This window comes from Erinaceus europaeus, chromosome 12 (assembly GCF_950295315.1).
Source record: "Erinaceus europaeus chromosome 12, mEriEur2.1, whole genome shotgun sequence".
Classification (NCBI taxonomy): domain Eukaryota; kingdom Metazoa; phylum Chordata; class Mammalia; order Eulipotyphla; family Erinaceidae; genus Erinaceus; species Erinaceus europaeus.
In genome coordinates this window covers 64,470,371-64,494,752 of record NC_080173.1, presented here as the reverse complement: position 1 = coordinate 64,494,752, position 24,382 = coordinate 64,470,371, and the positions used below count along the sequence as shown (strand labels likewise).

Below are 24,382 nucleotides of genomic sequence, written 5' to 3'. Positions count from 1 at the left end.
AAAGGGCTTTCATATCCGAGGCTCTGAGGTCTCAAGTTCATTCTCCAGCACTACCATAAGCTAAAGCTAAACAATGCTTTGGTCAGTCTGTCTCTTTTTCTGTAGCTCATTAAAATAAAGTATTTTTTAAAAACTTGAAGATGGGGGCTAGGTAGTGGTGCACCAGGTTAAGTGCACATAGTACGAAGTGCAGGGACCAGCACAAGAATCCTGGTTTGAGCCCCTGGCTCCCCGCCTGTGGGGGGGGGGGTCACTTCACAAGCTGTGAAGCAGGTCTGCAAGTGTCTAGCTTTCTTTCTCCCTCTCTGTCTTCCCCTACGCTCTCAGTTTCTCTTTGTTTCATATGTATAATTCAAAACCTAGGAAGATAACTGTATGCATGCAATCCCAAGCTGAAGAGCAGTGTAAGACAGTATAATGGTTATGCAAAGAGACTCTCATGCCTGAGGCACAGAAGTCCCAGGTTCAATCCCCCTACCACCATAAGGCAGAGCTGACCAGTCAGTCAAAATAATAAAAAAATTGGGGCTGGGTGGTGGTGCACCTAGTTGAGTGCATGTTACAGTGTACAAGGACCCAGTTTCAAGCCCCCAGTCCCCACCTGCAGGGGGAAAGCTTTGCGAGTGGTGAAGCAGGTCTGCAGGTGTCTCTTTGTCTCCCCATCCTCCTCTCAATTTCTGTCTCTATCCAATAAATAAATAAAGATAATTTAAAAAAAAAACTTGGGTGGGGTAGATAGCATAATGGTTATGCAAACAGACTCTCATCCCTGAGGCTCCAAAGTCCCAGGTTCAATCCCTGACACCACCATAAGCCAGAGCTGAACAGTGCTCTGGTTAAAAAAAACAAAAAAAAAAACTTAAAATAGGGAGTCGGGCTGTAGTGCAGTGGGTTAAGTGCACGTGGCACAAAGTGCAAGGACCAGCATAAGAACCCCGGTTCAAGCCCCGGCTCCCCACCTGCAGGGGAGCTGCTTCACAGGTCTGCAGGTATCTTTCTTTCCCCCTCTCTGTCTTGCCCTCTTCTCTCCATTTCTCTCTGTTCCATCCAACAACGACGACATCAGTAACAACAATAATAACTACAACAACGACAATAAAAAAAAAAAAAACAAGGGCAACAAAAGGGAAAATAAATAAATATTAAAAAACTTAAATAAAATTTTAAAAATAAAAATAAAATTAAAAAGCAAACCCAAGTTGAATCCCGATGCCATATAAGTAAAAGCTGAGTGGTACTTTGGCCTCTCTCTCATAAATAAATAAATCTTTTTTTTTTTTTGCCTCCAGGGTTATACTGGGGCTTGATGCCTGCACGAGTTACTCCTGGAGGCTATTTTTCCCATTTTGTTGCCCTTGTTGTAGTAGTTATTGTTGTCATTGTTATTGTTGTATTGGATAGTACAGAGAAAAATAGAGAAAGGAGAAGGCAGAGAGGAGGTGAGAAAGAGATACCTGCAGACCTGCTTCACAGCCTATAAAGCAAACCCCCTGCAGGTGGAGAGCCGGGACTCCAATCGGGATGCACTTTGCATGTGCGCTTAACCCGCTGCCCGGCCCAGCTCCCCTTAAATAAATAAATCTTTAAAAACAAAAGTAACAGGGCAGGGCGGTGGTGCACTTGGTTGAGTGCACATATTACAATGTAGGAGGATCCAGGTTCAGCCTCCTGGTACCCACCTGCAGGGGAAAAGCTCTGCAAGGGTTGAAGCAGGTGTCTCTCTGTCTCTCTCCCTCTCTATCACACCCTGCCCTCTAGATATCTGGCTGTCTCTATTCAATAAATAAATAAATACAGAAACTGCATAAATAAATAAATAAAAACAAAAACAGGGAAGCAGGAGAACCTGGGTTTGAGCCCCATGTAGGAGCATGCCAAAAAAAAAAAAACTTCATGAGAAGTGGAATAGTAATGCGGTGTTTTTCCCCTATACCTTTCACCCTCTTCCTAAAAAAAGTAAACAGAACAGTCTGCAGGGAGTGATGGAATCCTGTAGGCATGAAGGCCTAGTAAAGCTGTAATGGCAAGGGAAAAATAAAGAAAGAAAGAAAGAAAGAAAGAAAGAAAGAAAGAAAGAAAGAAAGAAAGAAAGAAAGAAAGAAAGAAAGAAAGAAAGAAAGAAAGAAAGAAAGAAAGAAGAAGAGGGAGTCGGGCAGTAGCACAGTGGGTTAAGCGCAGGTGGCGCAAAGCGCAAGGACAGGCTAAGAAACCCGGTTCGAGCCCCCAGCTCCCCACCTGCAGGGGAGTCACTTCACAGGCAGTGAAGCAGGTCTGCAGTTGTCTATCTTTCTCTCCTCCTCTCTGTCTTCCCCTCATCTCTCCATTTCTCTCTGTCCTATCCAACAATGACAACAACAATAATAACTACAACAATAAAAACAAATAGGGCAACAAAAGGGAGTAAATAAATAAATAAATATTCAAAAAAGAAGAAGAAGAAGATGAGGAGGTGGTGGTTTAATGGTAGAGCTCAGAACTCAGATGGATGTAGTCCAGAGTTTGACCCCTAGTACTTTACATGTCAAAATGATGCTGTAGTTTCGCTCTCATTAAATGAACATTTTTTTAAAAAGAAACCTAAAATCAAATGGGCATTAAGTATTCAAGCTAGAAATCCTCCTCAAACTTCTAGGTGAAAATAAAATTATGTATTTCATGTCTGCATCAGAGGATCTTTTGAAGCAACTATGTAAAACCCAAGAATCATTTGGCTCATGGCCCCAAACGAGAAGAAGCTTAACATATGGCTGAACTACATAGTTTGGGTCAGGAAGAAACAAGACAGAAGCACAATTTGTGCTCTAAAGCTGGGCACACATATGAAACACTGTGAGGGGGTGTTGATATATTACTCCATTCTACCATCAGATCTTTTTGGCAAACAGTGGTATAAATCTGAACAGTCTCAGTTTCATATTATCATGAACATGCAAATTAGAGGAAAACCCACACAATATATAAGACAGAGACAAAAGTATGTCTTTTAACAATGTCTGAACGCTGTTCCATGACTAGTCAAAGGGTAAATGTTTCTGGTAAAAGATAAGGGGTGGGGAATGACATAGGATACTTAAATTTAATTCTCACTATAAATCTGGCTACTAAAGGTTTTAGTTTTCTGCTCAAAGTGAGAGTATTAATGTTTATAACTATTTTCCACCAGGATTAGTTTGTATTTCCATCCTTTTGAAATTAACCAAATTTTAAAATGCACACAAAATTCCATGTAACACTAATAACTAAAATATCTGATTTCAGGAGCTGGAGGTATTTCAGACAGTCAAAAGTGGACACTTCATCATGCATGAAGCCCTAAGTGTATCCCTGATCCTAAATTGAAATGTTATGGAAAACACCAAGAAAGCTCCAAGGATAATGGAGTAGTGTTTTAGTTTCTCTTCCTCTCTGGGTCTCTCACTCTCTCATGACTATAGAATTAAAAAAAAAAAAAAAAAGACCAGAATTAGTGTTTTGCAGTATCAATCATGAGTGACACCTTCAGTTTATTCCCTGTGACACACTAAAAAAAAGGAAAAATGGGGGGGAGAAAGAAAGGAAAAATTATATCATATTTCAACCTGAGACTTTGTGAGAATTATGGTGGTCATCACTGGAGAGGGTAGAGGCACAGAACACTGCAGTGAGTACAGTGTGGAACTGTAACTCTGTTATCATATAATCTTTTTTTTTTAACTTTTCCTTTTTAATATTTATTTTATTTATTTATTCCCTTTTGTTGCCCTTGTTGTTTTATTGTTGTAGTTACTATTGTTGTTATTATTGATGTCATTGTTGTTGGATAGGACAGAGAGAAATGGAGAGAGCAGGGGAAGACAGAGGAGGGGAGAGAAAGACAAACATCTGCAGACCTGCTTTACCGCCTGTGAAGCGACTCCTCTGCAGGTGGGGAGCCAGGGGCTTGAACCGGGATCCTTACGCCAGTCCATTAACACTCTACACCACATGTGCTTAACCCGCTGCACTACCGCCCGACTCCATTATCATATAATCTTATACACCAAAGTCAAATCACTAATCTTTAACAAGAGAAAAAGATGACAGGCTTCAAAAAATTAAAAACTATTTTAATTCTATAAATATAAAAAGAAGTAAGTGAAACTGTTTTTTCTATACAGTCAGACTCAGTAGAATCAAATTTGGGCAAGGATAATGTTCTTCAGCATGTAGAAGAGCAAAGAAATATAAAGAAGCAGACACTGATCAGAGCCAACATACATTTAAGCAAACCACCCTTTTTAAAATCTCTATGCATAGGCTGCCTCAGTTTCTCCTTTTATTAGTGCATTTCCAGACTGAGTTCTAAGGTTATACCAATTAATCTCAAAGCAGAGAGGCTGGCATAAATCTGAAATTTTTAGAAGTGTAGAATAAAAGACCTCACAGTTTCTAGTTGCCCATTTCAATGAAAATGAAAGCTGCACTTGCTCAGCAGCTTTAAAAACAAGCACAATGGTGCCATGCTGCCATAGCTTTATGTTGATGAACAATACTTATGAAAGGCAGATATTTAACTGGGTAACAAAAACAGGACAGGAAAATACAAAAGAAAACAAAAATTGGCACAGTTCCATAGTGTATAAGCAACTTATCCTATTTTCCACATCAATTAGTCCCAAAGCTAACCTCCAAAGTTTTCCTTTTGTCCTGATTTTATTCTTTCAGTTCTGTCCAGGAACACAGAGTACCCACCTCCTTCTGCAGAGCTAATAAATTGTACTTGATTTCAAAGAGCTTTAGAAGGTAGCATTCCCTGGCGACCTACTTGGTTCAGGTGTACCCCATCATTTACAGATGCAAAGAACTCCTATGTAGCTAAAAGTGCACTACAACATGTTTCTATGCCTGCTCTAGGTGATAAAGAATGAGAAAACAAAAGCTTTAGTTCATAGGGACTTAAAGATCTCACTCATTAGGCTAATTTTTTTTTTTCTACCAGAACACTGATCAGCTCTGGCTCATGGTGGTGCAGGGGATTGAACCTGCACCACCATCGTACTTGGATTGGTACTTTGGAGCCTCAGGCAAGAGAGTCTATCTATTCCTGTCCTAGACTAATTCTAATACACTTGTTCAGTATAATAAACCAAAGATTCAGAATTATTCATTTGTTTCTATACTGACCTTTGCTTTTGGTCCCAGTGAAAGATGAGTCGTATTGTAGCAGCATGTCCCCAACTTTCACCTAGTGGAAAAGAACATAGTAGCTATAAATTGCCTTCCTGACTAGATAACATCTCTCAGAACTCCTCTGATCAAATATAGTCTTACATTATTTAATTCAACATAACAAGAATATAGTGGAGCCAGGTGGTGGTGCACCTGGTTGAGCGTACATGTCACAATGTGCAAGGACCCAGGTTTGAACCCCTGGTCTCCACCTGCAGAAGGAAAACTTCACAAGTGGTGAAACAGTGCTGCAGGTATCTCTCTGTCTCTATCTACCCCTTCCTCTCAATTTCTGGCTATCTCTATCCAATAAATAAATAAAGATAATTAAAAAATTTTAAAAATGCAAGAGGGGATCTGGGTGGTAGTGCACTGGGTTAAGTGCAGGGACCAGCCTAAGGATCTTGGTTCGAGCCCCTGGCTCCCCACCTGCAGGGACAGTCGCTTCACAAAGTAGTGAAGTAGATCTGCAAGTGTCTATCTCTCCCCTTCCTCTCTCAATTTCTCTCTCTCCTATCCAACAACAACAACAGCAATAACAACAAGGCAACAAAATGGGAAAAATGGCCTCCAGGAGCAGTGGATTCATAGTGAATGCACTGGGTCCCAACAATAACCCTGGAGGCAAAAAAAAAAAAAAATACAAGAATATAGTTGGTTTCAAAAAATATGGTAAGGGCCAGGTGATGGCACTCGCGGTTAAGGACACGTCTCAATTTTCAAGGACCTGGGTTTAAGCCCCCCAGTTCCTACTTACAGAAGGAAAAGCTTTGCAAACAGTGAAAGAAGTCAGTATTTTTAATAAGATTCACTTATGACTGGAGAAATAGTTCAAGTATGGCATCTGCATTGTCATATGTTAAGACCCAGGTTCAAATCCATCCCCCATGGCACTGGGGGAAGCTTCAATGTTGAGGTCTTTCCTTTCTATATATCTTTCTCCTGAAAAAAGTCTATCTGGATTAGTCAAGTCCCAGTGATAAACAAAACAAAACATGTAAGTCAGTATCTAAGGGGCACTGTGCTTCATGCTAAGATTTACCAATGTGAAGAACAGACAAGTACAGTCTGCTTATATGGAATTTACAGTACTTAACATATATAAAAGAGACAAAAATGTGTTTAGCTAAAAAGTTTATTACTCACCCAATGCAGGAACTAGTGAGGCCTGATTTTTATCAATCTTTGTTGTCATCTGGTTGGTTAAAATTACCTACAAAACAAAATGTAAAAACATTAAGTCAGTGGTCCAGGAGGTAAAGCTTTGGACTCTTAAGCATGAGGCCCCGAATTTGATCCCCAGCAGCACATGTGCCAGAGTGATGTCTGGTTCTTTCTCTCTCCTCCTGTCTTTCTCATAAATAAACAAAATCGTTAAAAAAAAAAAACATTAAGTCAGTCTCCCCGCCAAAAAAATCAACTAAATAGTTCTTCAATTTTAGTTCTAAATATAATCTAAATAATCTAATTCTTTTTTAAATATTTATTTATTCCCTTCTGTTGCCCTTGTTGTTTTATTGTTGTAGTTTTTATTGTTGTTATTGATGTCGTTGTTGTTAGATAGGACAGAGAGAAATGGAGAGAGAAGGGGAAGACAGAGAGGGGGAGAGAAAGACAGACACCTGTAGACCTGCTTCACCTCCTGTGAAACGACTCCCCTGCAGGTGGGGAGCTTGGGGGCTCAAACCGGGATCCTTACACCGGACCTTATGCTTTGCGCCACCTGCGCTTAACCCGCTGCGCTACCGCCTGACTCCCAATAGAATAATTCTGAAAGCTAAAGGAGTGGTTCATCAGTAGAATGCATATTTTAATTGCATGAAAGGTCCTGTTCATGGCAAAGCAGGCACAGCTCCAGGTAAGCTATCTTGATGGGCTTAGGATGAAGATTTTCATCTCTGCAGTGAATGCTACCATATAGCACTGGTTTAGAAAGTATTTAGCTCATCATTACGTATTTTGAGAAAAATGTAAATAGACATACTGGCTTCCCAGCTGTTCAACATCCCCAAATTAGAATTTGCACTGTTAGCAAATATTTATAAAATAATTATACTTCTTCTGCAAAAATGTTGAGTTTACAATGATACAAATGAAAATTGTTGTGTGATTACTCCAAGCTCCTAAAGAATGTCTTTAAAGCAGTGAGATATCAATGTTAAAATGATAAACTTTACTACTTTAAAAATACTTCTGCTGGGAGTTGGGTAGTAGCGAAACGGCTTAAGCGCATGTGACACAAAGCACAAGAACCAGCGTAAGGATTCCGGTTCGAGCCTCGGCTCCTCACCTACAGGGGAGTCATTTCACAGGCAGTGAAGTAAGTCTGCAGGTGTCTATCTTCCTCTCCCCCTGTCCATTTCTCTCTGTCCTATCCAACAACAACGACATCAATAACAACAATAATAACCACAACAAGGGCACCAAAAGGAAATAAATAAATATTAAAGACAATGACGACTTCACATGTGGTGGAGTAATGCTGCAGGTATTTCTCCCTCTTTTTTTCTCTCCTTCTTATCTGTTTTTCACCCTCTGTGTAAAGAAAAAAGTGGCTACAGGGTACAATAGAATTGTGCAAGTACTGTGGTCTGGGAGGTGGCACAGTGGATAAAGCACTGGACTCAAGCATGAGGTCCTGAGTTCAATCCCCGGCAACACATGTACCAGAGTGATGTCTGGCTCTTTCTCTCTCCTCCTATGTTTCTCATTAAGAAATAAATAAAATCTAAAAACCAATTCCCAATGATAAGCTTGGTAGCACAAATCAATTGATCCATCAATTAATAAGCTATACCTTTGATACATGAATAGTAATTTCACAAATAACTAGAGATGAATAAATATGAATATATTTATGAATAAATATGAATATATTACTGACCAGTGAAAAAGTGGAGCCAACTTTAAAAACAATCAATGGGGGTGGTAGTAGTGCACCTGGTTAGCGCACAAGTTACAATGTGCAAGGACCCAGGTTCAAGCCCCTAGTCCCCACCTGCAGGGGGAAAATGTCACAAGTGGTGAAGCAGTGCTGCAGGTGTCTCTGTCTCTCACCCTCTCTATGTCCCCCTTCGCACTTGATTTCTATCTCTATCCAATAAACTTAAGATAATTAAAAAAAAAAAATCAGTATCCCTACTGATTAAAAAATAGTTAAAAAAAAAACTATGCACTGATCACATAATGAAATACTGCAAGGGGCCTGGGTGATAGCATAATGGTTATGAAAAAAAGCTTTCATGCTTGGGACTCCAAAGGTCCCAGGTTCAATCCCTAGGACTACCAAAAACCATAGCTGAGCAATATCTCTTCTTCTCTTTTTATGAACTCTCAGAAGCCTGTCTAAAAAAACAAATAAAAATCCACTAGGAGGGGACCAGGCTGTGGCACCCCAGGTTAAGCACATACTGCTTACTATGTAGAAGGACCCAGGTTTGAGCCCCCCCCTCCACCTGCAAGGAGGATGCTTCATGAGCAGTGAAGCAGACCTGCATGTGTCTCTCTTTCTCTCTGTCTCCTCTCCCCTCTCAATCTCTCTCTGTCCTATCCAATAAAAATAGAAAGGAGAGGAAAAAAAATGGCCACCTAGTAGATTCATAGTGCAGGCACCCAATGATAACCCTGCTGGCCAAAAATAATAATAAAATAATAATAATAATCCACTAGGAGCAGTAGAATCATGTAGGTCTGAATCTTGACAACAAAAAATAAAAATTAAAAAATTTATGTGTATTAATAAGTATGAAGAAAAAGATCTGAAAAGACAAAAACTTAACAGTGACTACTTCCTAGAGATAGCATTTTGTGAAGTTGAAGGTGTTTGTAGGCAAGAGCCTACAAATTTTAACAACATGAAGGCAAATTTTAATTGTTTATGTTTGAAAGAAAGGGAGGGAGAGAGAAGAAAAATGCAGCACTCTACCACCATGGAACTCCTTGGGTGTCATTCTTGGTTTTCCCATATGATGGTAAGGCTTGCACTTAGGGACTCACTTAGAACTTTGGAGATTCAAGACTGACATTATATCAGGTGGACTATTAATGGTTCCATTTCCCCTTTATAAACACTTGGCTCAGACAGGGATGTAGCTCAGTGATAAAGTACATATATGCCTTACACGTATGGGGGCTTGTGTTCCACTCCTGGTATCAGAAGTAAAATAGAAAAAAATAAATTCCTTGCTCTTCTTTTTTTAATGGTACTTTTAAAATTATATTGATTGATTGATTGATTGATTGATTGGATAGAGACAGCCAGAAATTGAGAGGGAAGGAGTGATAGAGAGAAAGAGAGACAGAGAGACACCAGCAACAATGCTTCACCACTTGTGAAACTTTCCCCTTACAGGTGGGGACCAGAGGCTTTTGAACCCGGGGCCTTGCACACTGTGATGTCCGCACTTAACCAAGTGTGCCACCATCTGGCCCCTCCTTGCTCTTTTTTTAAGGTTCATTTTATTTTTCGTGAGAGAGAGAAAAGAGGGGGAAGGAAAACCAGAGCATCATTCTGGCACATGCAATACTATGATGGAGCCAGAGACCACATATTTGAGATTCCAACACTTTGTCCACTGTATCATCTCCAGAGTTGCTAAATTCTTTGCTTGATTTAAAGTTTCCCAGTTAGTTGGGAGTTGGGTGGCAGCACAGTGGGTTAAGCACACATGGCACAAAGTGCAAGGACTGGCATAAGTATCCTGGTTCAAGCCCCCGGCTCCCCACCTGCAGGGGAGTCACTTCACAGGTGGTGAAGCAGGTCTGCAGGTGTCTATCTTTCTCTTCCCCTCTCTGTCTTCCCCTCCTTTCTCCATTTCTCTCTGTCCTATCCAACAATGATGACATCAATAACAACAACTACAACAACAATAAAAAAAAATTCCAGTTATTATACATAAGCATGTGTGACATTTAAAAAAAATTATTTTTATTTATTTGTTGGATAGAGACAGTCAGAAATTGAGAGGGAAGGGGGTGATAGAGAAGGGGAGAGACAGACACCTACAGCACGGCTTTACCGCTTGTGAAGCTTTCCCCCTGCAGGTTGGAACCGGGGGCCTTGAACCTCGGTCCTTGCATACTGTAATGTAATATGTGCACTCAACCAGGTGTGCCAATAACTGGCCCGTGACATTTTTTTTTTTAAGTTGCCTTGCTGCCTGGGAATGGACTCAGGGCCTGGCCTATGTACAGGACAACTGATCAACTTGCCTGATTTGGCTCATTTTTCTATTCTTTCTTTCTTTTTTTTAAAAAGAGAGATGTCACAGCATAACTACCCTGCTGCCATCCCTGGTGCTCCTGTGTGGTACTGGTGCTCAAACCTAGTGCTTCATGTACAGTAAGGCATATTCTGTATCAGGTGAGCTATCTCCTGACCCCAAGCATGTATATATGATCTTAGGTTGTGAATGCATCTTGCAGTTTTAAGTTATACAGATTTTTTTTAAGTTGTAAATAATCAAAAAGTACAGAAGATGGAAAGGAAATATAGCAGAGCTGTTACACAATAGTCTTTCATATCTGGGGCCTGGAGGACCCAGGTTCAATCCCTAGTACTACCATAAGCCAGAGCTGACCAGTGTTCTCTCTGGTTAGAAAAAAAAAAAAAAAGTAGAAAATAAGTAACTCTCTAGTATCTATGAGAATATTATTGATTTTGATGTAGGCATTTTTTCAAATTTGTCCTCTACTGTATCTACCTGTTTATTTTTTAGAAGTAGAGAGAGAGAAAAAAGAAACCACAGTATCAGATTTGGTGTTGGCACCTGGTAAAGCACACTTAACCAGTATGTTCTATGCGCTGTTTTCAGACTCCCAATTTCCATCTATAGAGAGGAAGCTTAATGCAGTGGAGTAGTGCCGCAGGTATTTCTCCTTTCTCTGTCCCTCTATATCTCTCATGCTATATATACACACACATATATAAAATGGAGTTGGAGGAAGGGGAGCCAATGGGAGTCTTTGAGTTGTACATGCACCAAGCCCCAGCAATACTCTCGGTAACAGGGAAAAAAAAAAGGGGGGGTCAGCAGCAATCATGGAGTCATACACATACCAAGTACCAAGGGATAACTTCAGCAGCAAAACGAACAGTAATAAATAATAAAAATTTGGGGCATGGGAAGATAGCATGATGGTTAAGCAAATGGACTCTCATGTCTGAGGCTCTGAAGTTCCAGGTTCAATTCCCCACAACACCATAAGCCAGAACTGATAAGTGCTCTGGTAAAAGTAAATAAATAAATATAATAATGAATTGTAAAAAAAAAAAAAAAATAGCAAAGTGGTCCAGGGGGTGGTGCAGTGGATAGAGCACTGAATTCTCTTCTCCTCAATAAACAAAGCTTAAAAAAATAAATAAATAAATGGGGTCAGGTGGTAGCACAGCAAGTTAAGTGCACATGGTGCAAAGCACAAGGACAGGTGTAAGGATCTCAATTTGAGCCTGGGTTCCCCACTTGCATGGAGGTCGCTTCACAAGTGGTGAAGCAGGTCTGCAGGTGTCTATTCTTCTCTCCCCCTCTCTGTCTTTCCCTCATCTTTCGATTTCACTCTGTCCTATCCAACAACAACAAGAGCAATAACAACAACAATAAAACAACAAGGGCAACAAAAAGGGAAAAAATGGCCTCCAGGAGCAGTGGAATCATAGTGCAGGCACTGAGCCCCAGCAATAACCCTAGAGGCAATAAATAAATAAATAAACATACTTGTTAAAAAATAAATAAATAAAGGAAACAAAAAGAAATCAAGAAAACCAAAGCTTTCTCCAGGATTATCTCTGGGGCTTCTAGGGGGCTAGGCAGCTTTTTTTTCCCCTCTAGAGTTATTGCTGGGGCTCCGTGCCTGTACTACAAATCCACTGCTCCTGGATGACATTTTTCCCGGACATCTTTCCCATTTTGTTGCCCTTGGTGTGGTTGTTATTGTTGTTGTTGGATAGGATAGAGAGAAATTAAGGGAGGAGGGGAAGACAGAGAGGGGAGAGAAAGACAGACACCTACAGACCTGCTTCACTGTTTGTGAAGTGACCCCCTGGCAGGTGGGGAGCTGGGGGCTCAAACCGGGAACCTTAGGCTGGTCCTTATGCTTCATGCCATGTGTGCTTAACCTGCTGCACTACTGACCAGCCCCCTATTTTTTCCATTTTATAGAGAGATTGAGAGAGGATTGGAGACAGAGAGGAAGAGAGAAGGATAGACACCTGTAGACCTGCCTGCAAAGCAGACCCCACTTCAGGTGGGGAGCACGGGTTCTAACACAGATCTTTGAGCAGGTCCTTGTGCTTTGCATTATGTGCGCTTAACTGGGTGTGCCAATGCCCAGCCCCACCCCATCCCCCAAAGCTTTCTTCACTGTAGTAGGGACCATACTTGAACCTGGGTTGTACACACAACAAAAGAACACATTATTCAAATGAGCTAATTTGCTGATCTCTAAGCACATTTTTAAACATGAGATCCTATTATGTGTGCTGCTATGCTGAACAATTTTTTTGTTTTTCACTTAATATAATATGAACATCGTTTCACATACACTATTTATGAGTATACTTAACAGTCATACAGGAGTGTGTTTTACCACAAACCAAACCATCAAAACTACATGCAAAACTGTGTTTCTGCTAGGAGTATGGATCGACCTGCCAATGCCCATGTTCAGCGGAGAAGCAATTATAGAAACCAGACCTTCCCACTTCTGCACCCCATAATGATCCTGGGTCCATACTCCCAGAGGGATAAAAAATAGGAAAGCTGGGAGTCGGGCGGTAGCACAGTGGGTTAAGTGCACGTGGTGCAAAATGCAAGGACCGGCATAAGGATACTGGTTCGAGTCCCCAGCTCCCCACCTGCAGGGGAGTTGATTCACAGGTGGTGAAGCAGGTCTGCAGGTGTCTATCTTTCTCTCCCCCTCTCTGTCTTCCCCATCTCTCTCCATTTCTCTCTGTCCTATCTAACCACAACAACATCAGTAATAACTGCAACAACAATGAAAAACAAGGGAAAATAAATAAATAAAATTATTTTAAAAAAAATAATAGGAAAGCTTTCAAGGGGGGATGGGATATGAAGTTCTGGTGGTAGGAAGTGTGTGGAATTGTACCCCTCTTATCCTATGTTCTTGTGAATATCTCCGTTTTATAAATAAAAAAATTAAAAAGAAAAATCATATTAAAAAAAGAAAACTCTGTGTTTCAATTATTTAGTTTGTTGGGCAAATTCTATCTTTGTGAAACTTCCCCTCTGCGGATACTCCTATGATGTGGCTAGGGGTTAAAAACAAAACAGAACAAACAAAAACCCTAAGGAAAGCAACAACCCATTAGCCTTGAGTGCCCCCTACTGGGGGGCTCTTCACCAATATTAACAGTTTTAAATTACAAAATTAATGGCAAGAAATAATTCAAACAAGGCACTATAACTTTCATTATATGGGAAAAAGAAAAAATCTGAAAATAATCAGGAAATTCTTTCTTTAGTTATGATGTACTATGGACTCTAATCAGGTTAAAGACATGACAAATGAAGCAGTCTGATCACCTATTGTCTTCCATGACAAAAGCATATTTGTATCAGTGGTGAGATGGGATTGTAGAGTGTGAGATGACAACAAACAGGCAAGTAGAAAAGAAATTGTTTTGACACTACTTGTCCCTTTTTACCTCTTTACTTCTGTGATTACCTTTACTCCTTTTTTTTTTTTAACTCTTCATATTCTAAATGTAGAAGAGTTGTGTACTACTTCCAAATAAATAGCTAGGCTGTTAGTACTACCTAATTTTTTTGTTTGTTTGTTTATTATTGGATAGAGACAGAGATAAATTGAGAGGGGACAGGGAGATAGAGAGGAGAGAGAGAGAGACCTGTAGCTCTGCTTCACCACTTGTGAAGCATTTCCCCTGCTGGTGGGGACCAGGGGCTTGAACCTGGGTCCCTGTGCACTATAATGTCAGCACTTAACCACTGCGCCACCGCCTGGCCCCAACTACATAATTTTTCTATGCATTTGAACCTCTAGTTATATACTATGTAATAATCAAGACTGAGATTTTTTTTTAAATATTTATTTATTTTCATTTGTTGCCTCTGTTGTTTAATTGTTGTAGTTATTATTGTTGTTATTGATGTTATCATCATTGTTGGATAGGACAGAGAGAAATGGAGAGAGGAGGGGAAGACAGAGAAGGGGAGAGAAAGACAGACACCTGCACTACTTGTGAAGTAACCTCCCTGCAGGTGGGGAGCCAGGGGCTCGAACCGGGATCCTTACACCGGTCCTTGCGCTTTGCACTACCATGTGCGCTTAACCAGCTGCACTACCATCCGACTCCCAAGATTTATTTTAATAGGAAGCTCTTACCTGATAAACTTCAAGTGTACTTAGATAAAGAAAGCACTGCTATTTCTTTTTTTTAAAGATACTTATTGTTTTTTTTAAAGGTTTTATTTATTTATTAATGAGAAAGACAGGAATAGAGAAAGAACCAGACATCACACTGGTACATATGCTGCCAGAGATTGAACTCAGGACCTCAAGCATTAGACTCTAATGCTTTATCCACTGCGCCACCTCCTGGACCACAGAACTGCTATTTCTTTTCTTTCTTTTTTTTTTTAATATTTATTATTATTATTATTTTTAAATGATTTTTTTAATATTTATTTTATTTATTTATTCCCTTTTGTTGCCTTTGTTGTTTTATTGTTGTAGTTATTAATGTTGTTGTCGTTGTTGGATAGGACAGAGAGAAATGGAGAGAGGAGGGGAAGACAGAGAAGGGAAAGATATAGACACCTGCAGACCTGCTTCACCGCCTGTGAAGCGACTCCCCTGCAGGTGGGGTTCGAACTGGGATCCTTATGCCGGTCCTTGTGCTTTGCGCCACCTGCGCTTAACCCGCTGCGCTACAGCCCGACTCCCAGTATTTATTATTTTTTTTAAAGACTCTTTTTTTTTTTTTTTTAACCACAGCACTGTTCAGCTCTGGCTTATGGAGGTACAGGGGATTGAACCTGGGACTTTGGAGACTCAGGCATGAGAGTCTCCTTGCATAACCATTATGCTATCTACCCCTGCCCTAAATATTTATTATTTATTCCCTTTTGTTGCCCTTGTTGTTTTATTGTTGTAGTTATGATTGATATCATTGTTGTTGGATAGGACAGAGAGAAATGGAGAGGAGGGGAAGACAGAGAGGGGGAGAGAAAGATAGACACCTGCAGATCTGCTCTACCGCCTGTGAAGCGACTCCCCTGCAGGTGGGGAGGTGAGGGCTCCAACCGGTATCCTTATGCCGGTCCTTGCGCTTTGCGCCACATGTGCTTTGCGCCACATGTGCTTTGCGTCACATGCGATTAACCCACTGTGCTACCGCCCGACTCCCAGCACTGCTATTTCTAATACTGATACTTGTTTCTTTTTTAAAATAAAACTTAAAAAAAATTTTTTTTTTTCTTTTTCCAGAGCTCAGTTCTGGTTTATGATGGTATGGGGGACTGAGCCTGGGACTTTGGAGCCTCAGATATAAGTCTCCTTGCATAACCATTATGTGATCAACCCCATCCCATTTACTCTTTTTTTTTTTTCCTGCCTCCAGGGTTATTGCTGGGGCTTGGTGCCTGAACTAGGATTCCACTACTCCTGGAGGCCATTTTTCCCATTTTGTTGCCCTTGTTGTGCTTATTGTAGTTGTTATTGTTGTCATAGCTGTTGTTGGATAGGACAGAGAGAAATCGAGAGAGGAGGGGAAGATAGAGAGGAGGAGAGAAACACAGACACCTGTGGACCTGCCTCACCGCTTGCGAAGCGACCCCCTGCAGGTAGGGAACTGAGGGCTCAAACCGGGATACTTACACCCATCCTTGCACTTTGCGCCATGTGCACTTAACATGCTGCACTACCGCCCAGCTCCTCATTTACTTACTTTGTCACCAGAGTTATTGCTGGTGCTCAGTGCCTGAATGATGACTCCACCATTCCTGGTAGCTTTTTTTTCATATATAAATAAATAAAATGAGATTACACTTCACATTAACTGAGTCCATGTAATAAAATAGTGAGTTGACTAGTTGAATAAACTAAAGTGAAATAATTTTTTTTTCCTCCAGGGTTATTGCTGGGCTCAGTGCCTGCACCATGAATCCACCGCTCCTAGAGGCCATTTTTTTCCCCTTTTTGTTGCCCTAGTTGTTGCAGCCTCGTTGGGGTTATTATTGCCATTGTTGACATTGCTTTGTTGTTGGATAGGACAAAGAGAAATGGAGAGAGGAGGGGAAGACAGAGAGAGAGGGGAGAGAAAGATAGACACCTGCAGACCTGCTTCACCGCCTGTGAAGCAACTCCCCTGCAGGTGGGGAGCTGGGGGCTCGAACCGGGATCCTTACGCCGGTCCCTGCGCTTTGCGCCACATGCGCTTAACCCACTTCGCCACCGCCCGACTCCCTGAATAAAATATTTTTTAAAATAACGTCAGTGGCCTGGAATATGGCACACTGGGTGAAGTCTTGGACTCTCAAGCATGGGGTCCTGAGTTCAACTCCTGGTATTCCATGTGTCAGTGATGCCCTGGCCTTCTCTCTCATATATAAATTAAAATAAATAAAAGTTCAATAAAATTATGTTCAGTAATAATACTTACAGCTAATCTGTGATTATTTGCAAGGCTGATCATCTGCTGTGCAAGGCCATTTAGCAATCGAATTCGAAGTGAGAGGTCATCTAGGTCATGACGAAAAGGGAAAGCAATGCCGTCCACTACCACTAGTCGGACCTGAACACAGAAAAGATAATTACTTTTTTCTAAAAAATCTTTTTATTTATATTTATTTATTTTTATTATTGGATAGAGACAGAGAGAAATTGAGACACAGAGAGACACAGACAGACACCTGCAGCAGCCCTGCTTCACCACTTGTGAAGCTTTTCACCTGCAGATGGGGACCAGGGGCTGAAACCCTGGTTCTTATGCACTGTACTGTGTGCACCCCACCAGGCACACCACCACCTGGCCCCGATAATATTACTTTTGATATTAAAAATAAAATAACAATGAGTCGGGTGGTAGCGCAGCGGGTTAAGCTCACGTGGCACAAAGCACAAGGATCTGCGTAAGGATCCCGGTTCAAGCTCCAGCTCCCCACCTGCAGGGGAGTGGCTTTACAAGCAGTGAAGCAGGTCTGCAGGTGTCTCTCTTTTTCTCTTCCTCTTCTGTCTTCCCCTCCTCTCTCCATTTCTCTCTGTCCTATCTAACAATGATGACATCATCATCAACAACAACAATAATAACTACAACAATAAAAAACAACAAGGGCAACAAAAGGGAAAGTAAATAAATATAAAAAATAATAATAATTTTGTGGACTGGGAGGTAGTATAATAGATAAAGTATTGGATTCTCAAGCATGAGGCCGAATTTAATCCCCAGCAGCACAGTGCTACCCTTCCAGCCAAGGAGACTTTCTTAGTTAGCTTATGTCACTCATTTTTCATACTAATCAAATACCTAAGATATTGTAACTCAGTAATTAGAGTCATACCTTTGAGTGTTCTGAAATAAATTCTGGAAGGAGGTATATCTGTGCCAGTAGCTCTGTATAATCATGACAACGAAAGTAATAAATATGGGAAAGTATATTTTCAAGTGTGAAATGCTCCAAAGCTTTTAGGTACTCTGAAATAAATAAAAAGATGATTTTATAATGGGTTTCTTTTCCCACCTATATTGACATGTTGGTGATTGCAGGAAAACTTTTTTTTTTTTTAATAATAGGCTACTTCTCTATGAATAAAAACTCTACACTTAAAACTGGAAATTGTAGCAGACTTACTGTAAACTATCATTTCATAATTTATGACCTCTTATTTTCATCTTCCCATTGTTTCCTTATAAGCTATGCTATCCAGAAATTGGTTGTTTAATTTTTAAATTATCTTTATTTATTGGATAGAGACAGCCAGAAATCAAGAGGGAAGGCGTGATATAGAGGGAGAGAGACAGAGAGACACCTGCAGCACTGTTTCACCACTTGCAAAGCTTTCCCCCTGCAGGTGGGGACACGTCCTTGCGCATTGTAACCTGTGCGTTCAACCAGGTGCGGCACCACCTACTCCCCCCGCCCCGAAATTGTTTATACATCATACAACTAGAATTAATGCCTAACTTTTCATACTTCTATATACTGATTTCTATTGAGTAAGAGTAAAATAATTAAAGTTCGGGACCCAGGCAGTTGTGTACCTGGATGTGTACACATGACGAGAGCATGAGGTCCTGGTTTCAAACCCCCAGTCAACACCTGCAAGGGGAAAGCTTTACCAGCAGTGAAGCAGTGCTGCCGGTGTCTCTTTGTCTCTCCCTCTCGTTTTCTAATTTTTTTTTTTTTGCCTCCAGGGTTACTGCTGGGGCTCGGTGCCTGCACTGCGAATCCACTGCTCCTGGAGGCTGTATTTTCCCCTTTTGTTGCCCTTGTTTATCATTGTTGTTATTGTCGTCGTTGTTGTTGGATAGGACAGAGAGAAATGGAGTGAGGAGGGAAAGACAGAGGGGGAGAGAATGACAGACACCTGCAGACCTGCTTCACCACCTGTGAAGCAACCTCCCCTGCAGGTGGGGGGCTGGGGGCTCGAACCGGGATCTTTATGCCGGTCCTTGCGCTTGGCACCATGTGCACTCAACCCCTGCGCTACTGCCCAACCCCCCATTTTTTTTTCTTTTATAGAGAACTGCTCAACCCTGGGTTATGGTGGTACGAGGGATTGAACCTGGGACCTCTAAGCCTCAGGCATGAAAATCTTTTTGCATAACTATTATGCTATCTCTCTTGCCCTGTCTCTCCCTCTCTACTCCCCTTCTCTCTCAATTTCTCTGTCCTATCAAATCAGATACATAGTTTTTTTAAAAATAAAACCTTAAATTTCTTATTATTTTTTTAATATTTATTTATTTTCCATTTTGTTGCCCTTGTGTAACATTGTTGTGCTTATTGATGTGCTTATTGATGTCGTCGTTGTTGGATAGGACAGAGAAATGGAGAGAAGAGGGGAAGACAGAGAGGGGGAGAGAAAGAGACACCTGCAGACCTGCTTCACCGCCTGTGAAGCGACTCCCCTGCAGGTGGGGAGCCGGGGGCTCGAACCGGGATCCTTATGCTGGTCCTTGCACTTTGCACCACGTGCGCTTAACCCTCTGCACCACCGCCCGACTCCCAAATTTCTTATTTTTTAAAGACTTATTTGATTTATTATATATGTGGTTAGTATATATGAGGCAGGAGGAGACAGAAAAAGAAGCCAGAGCATAACTCTGGCACAAGCAGTGCCGGAAATCAAACTGGGGACCTTTTCCTTATTTTCCTTATTTTGGACAATAAATTAAGAGGTAAATGAAAAAATATTCAAAGGAAGTATAATTCACCTTAAAAGCTATAGTATCACACAAGTAGAACCTGAAATGGAATTGGCATATCGCACCAAAGTACAAGACTCTGTGGTGGGTGGGTGGGTGGGGAGAATACAGGTCCATGAAGGATGATAGAGGACCTAGTGGGGGTTGTATTGTTAAATGGGAAACTGGGGAATGTTATGCATGTACAAACTATTGTATTTACTGTTGAATGTAAAACATTAATTCCCCAATAAAGAAATAAAATAAATAAGTAAATAAAAGCTATAGTATCAGGGCCGAGTGGTGGCATACCCATTTGAAAGTACACATTATCATCAACAAGGACCAGGTTTGAATCCCGGCTCCATTTCTGCAGGAAGGAAACAAGCAGTGAAGCAGGTCCTTTCTCTCTCCCACTCCGTCTCCCCCATGCCCTCTCAGTTTCTCTTTATCCTACCAAAGGGGGGGGGGGGAGTCACTGGGAACAGTGGGTTCACAGTACAGGCACTGAGCCCCAGCAACTAGTTTGGTGGCAAAAAAAAAAATTTAAGTGAATGTATAAGGACCCAGGTTCAAGTCCCTGGTCCCCCTCCGCAAGCCTTTAGTCCCCATTTGCAGAAGGAAAGTTTCACAAGGGCGAAGCAGTGATGCACATCTCTCTCTCTCTCTCTCCATATATATATCCCTATCCCTTCCCTCTTAATTTTTCTTTGTTCAATAAATAAGTAAAATGTATTAGAAAAAATAAAATACAAATTCCCACTTGATTACACTCAAATTTAGTATAATACTAAATGCACTGAGACCCACATTTACTCCCACTAATGTGTTCAACATTAGATTGTACCTGGAGGACTGGGGCATGATGACTCAAAAGCCATATACTGAAATACATACACAGGGGCTGGGTGGTGGTGCACCTGTTTGAGCACACGTTAAAAGTGCTCAAGGACCTGGGTTCAAGCCCAAGGTTCCTACCTTCAGGGAGGAAGCTTTCCAAGTGGTGAAGCAGTGCTGCAGGTGTCTCTCTGTCTCTCTTCCTATCACCCCCTTTCCTCTTGATTTCTGGCTGTTTCTATCCAATAAATAAAATAAAGATAATTTAAAAAAAAAAATTAAAAAAGGAAATGAAGACAGGACTGTTAAAATAAATAAATAAATATACACACAGATTTTACCCCAGAGCTCTTTCAGTAAGAGGTGAGGATCAGGGCTTGGACAATACCACATCCTGTTAATACTACCAAGGGGCCCCCAAGCTGATGGGTTCTATCCCCAACACCATCATATACCAGAGTTGAGCAGTGCTCTGATATCTCTCTCTCGTAGTAAGTAAATAAACAAATGCTTTTTTAAATTTTACTTTTTTTCCTTTTGGTGCCCTTGTTGTTTTGTTGTTGTTATTGCTGATTTCATAAACAAGTGTTTTTTAAAATGATGTGGGGGGCCAGTGGAATACTGCACTTGGCTAGTACACTGCTTTGCCATGTGTAGGCTCCAGGTTCTAGTCTAGGCCCCACCACACAGAAAGAAGCTTCAGTACTGTGGTCTCTTTCATACCTTCTCTCTGCCTTCTCTGTCTCCATCTAAAACAACAATAATAACGATTATATCTCATTAAAAAATCAAGTGAGGTTTGTAAAAGAGAATAAAAGGCAAGTCAAGATTAAGGCACTTGTGCTCTAAAAGAAATATGAGGGTTTAACCCTACTGTACTGTCAAGTCATCAAGCTTCACATTCTAAATGGTATCTTCCTTAGATCTGAGCTGGGTACAAATGCAAATCATTTTTATTATAAGAAAAAAAGAGAATCATTTGCCAACTTACCTTCTCCCATATGTGTTCCTGCTACACGCTGAAGGTGCTGAATGCAAGCAGCAGCGATGTCAGCCACTCTATCAACCATAAAACTTCCCTCTGTATCAATAAAAACTGCTTCACCCTCCACTCCTCCAAAACAGTCTGGTATTTGCACATCGACAGCCAACTGCATACTGTCAAGAGAAAAAGAGTCAAACTGCAAAGCCATTAGGTCAACTAAGACACTAGATACTATTAGAATGGTTTTTTGTTTGTTTGTTTTTTAAACGAGAGCACTACTCAGCTCTGGGTTATGGTGGTGTTGGGGAATGAACCTGGGACTTGGAGCCTCAGGCATGAGAAATTCTTCGTGTAACCATTATACTTTGTGTAACCATTATACTATCTACACTACCCCAGAACTTTTTTTTTTCCTTGTGAAATGGGGTCTCAGGCATACACAATTTTATCACTCCAGGTCACTTTTTTTATTCACACAGGAAGAGAGAAAGGATGAGACACTGCAACACCAAAGATTCCTCAATTGCCATAGCACCCCTTATGGGGTACCCAGACTTAAACCTAGGTAACAAGTATGGGAATGCAAGCATGCTACCCAGTGAGCTCTCTCTCCACCAGGAAAACTTTTATATAGGCCTGGATAGTGTACAGATTATGTACAATACTTTCATGCCTGTGTTTCTAATATCCCAGGTTCAATGGTCAGTACAAGCCAGAGCTGAGCAGTGCTCTGACCTATCTGTGTGGATCTTTGTTATCTCCTTCATTAAAATAAATCAATTAACAATACTTTCAATATTTTTTTAAAATTTTTTAAATATTTTATTTCTTTCTTTTGTTGCCCTTGTTGTAGTTATTATTGTAGTTACTGATGTCATCATTGTTGGATAGGACAGAGAGAAATGGAGAGGAGGGGAAGACAGAGAGGGGTGAGAAACAGAGACACCTGCAGACCTGCTTCACCGCTTGTGAAGCAACGTCCCTGCAGGTGGGGAACCAGGGGGCTTGAACCAGAATCCTTAAGCCGGTCCTCGCACTTTGCGCCACTTTATCAGGACTAATTAAAAAAAAAACTTTTAGAAAAATGGGGGGGGGGGAAACTTTTATACAGCAGTCTGGGAGGTGGAGCAGGAGCTAGTACTATGGACTAAGAATAAGAGGCAGTTGTATTGTTATACGGGAAACTGGGGAATGTTATGCATGTACAAACTATTGTATTTACTGTTAAATGTAAAACATTAATTCCCCAATAAATAAAAAATTTAAAAATTAAAAAAAAAAAGAGTAAGAGGCATGAGGATGTTTAATCCCTGGCATTGCATGAGCTAGGGTTATGTTCTGGTGTTCTTGCGCTGTCTCTCCCTCTCATTAATAAATAAAATCTTAGGCTGAGGAGATAGCCTAATAATTTATACAAAAAGGCGTTCATGCCTGAGGCTCAGGGTCCCCAGGTTTAATCTCTAGTCCTACCATAAACCAGAGCTGATCAGTGTTCTGGCTAAATAAATAATTAAAAAGTTAAATTAAAAAATATATATAGCCTGAGGCAACAGTGCTGACCCTTCAAATCTCTGAATATGCTTACTTTAGCTGATGTTTTGATTAGAGAGGCTGTGCCTATAGAACCATTACTTAGGACTTTTGAGTAGATTTCATGCCTTTTCTTACATGTAAAGAAAACCTTCCTCACCATTTTATTTGATAAATTCTGAGGAATTAATTGAAGTCTACCTATTTACCCTATATACCATGCACTATACTATAAACATCTGATATCAAGATATTGTGTTAACTTGTCAGGATGGGGTACTAAAGTAACAAATGATAAACTGATTTTTTTTGTTTGTTTGTTTTCTATAATAACCAGGGGCTTGCTGCCTGGACAGCTCCACCATTCCTGGTAGTCTTTTTTTTTTTTTTTACTTCTTTTTGATAGAGTATGAAACAGAAATATAGAGGAAATGAAAGACAAAGAGAAAAGATGCCTGTAACACTGCTCCACTGTTCATGAAGCTTGAGCCTGCAGGTGGGGACAAGGGGCTTCAACCTGGATCCTCAATGTGTGGTCCAAATGTGTCCTCATTTGTGTTCTGTAATAAGCCATCATTCAACCTCAGTAAACTGACTTTTAGGGAGTTGGGCAGTAGCGCAGCGGGTTAAGCACACGTGGCACAAGGATCTGCGTAAGGATCCCGGTTCGAGCCCCCGGCTCCCCACCTGCACAGCCAGTGAAGCAGGTCTGCAGGTGTCTCTTTCTCTCCCCCTCTCTGTCTTCCCCTCCTCTCTCCATTTCTCTCTGTTCTATCCAATGACAACATCAATAACAACAGCAACAATAAAAACAAGGGCAACAAAAGGGAATAAATAAATATTAATAAATATTTTTTAAAAAACTGACTTTTATTTGATGTATGTATATATAGTTAAGAGCACGTGTACTCCCCACAATTAAAAAAAAAAAAGGGCAGGCAGTGAGCCCCAGCGTAATTTCGGTTTTCTAACTGTGGACCTACAGCACAACATTACATTATTTACATAAAATGTTACTAAGCCCACCCTTAGGAGAGGAACATTTTGTTTTACCATAATTGTGTTTTTCCGACACCTGGTACACCACAAATTTCTGTTGTTTTGGTTAAGGGCACTCCACCCCCAAGAACATTATCTAGTGCTGAACAGAAGGTGATTATGGAGTTCTGGGTGTGCTCCTGCTCAAGGAGTTCCAGTGCTGTACACTTCTTGCCTGACCCAGCTGTACCAGCATATCTTGGTTTATTTGTGAGACAGTCTCTTCTTAGAATTTGCAGAGTTTCTAAGGCTTCCTCTTTAGATATCCCAACTTCTGAAATAAGAAGAAAAAAAAAATCCCAATTTTATGTGATTTTTTAAAAAAATATGGCATTGGGTGGTCTTAATTTTCATTTTCATTTTCAAAGTCAATCCAACAGTAGGGGTGGAGGGGAGTAACATTCTCAGACATTAATTTC

General features: G+C 40.7%; 1 protein-coding gene across 1 annotated transcript in view; it reads right to left on the bottom strand.

The window, feature by feature from the left end:
• Positions 1–24,382, bottom strand: part of RAD51C (RAD51 paralog C) — a 49,104-nt gene that overhangs the window by 14,343 nt on the left and 10,379 nt on the right. Inside the window, exons 2-7 of the mRNA XM_060203840.1 lie at positions 23,979–24,237; positions 21,402–21,568; positions 17,727–17,860; positions 16,829–16,960; positions 6,334–6,400; positions 5,143–5,203 (exon numbers count right to left, since the gene is read on the bottom strand). Of these exons, the coding sequence (XP_060059823.1) occupies positions 5,143–5,203; positions 6,334–6,400; positions 16,829–16,960; positions 17,727–17,860; positions 21,402–21,568; positions 23,979–24,237 (820 nt within the window). The remainder of the gene's footprint in view (positions 1–5,142; positions 5,204–6,333; positions 6,401–16,828; positions 16,961–17,726; positions 17,861–21,401; positions 21,569–23,978; positions 24,238–24,382) is intronic.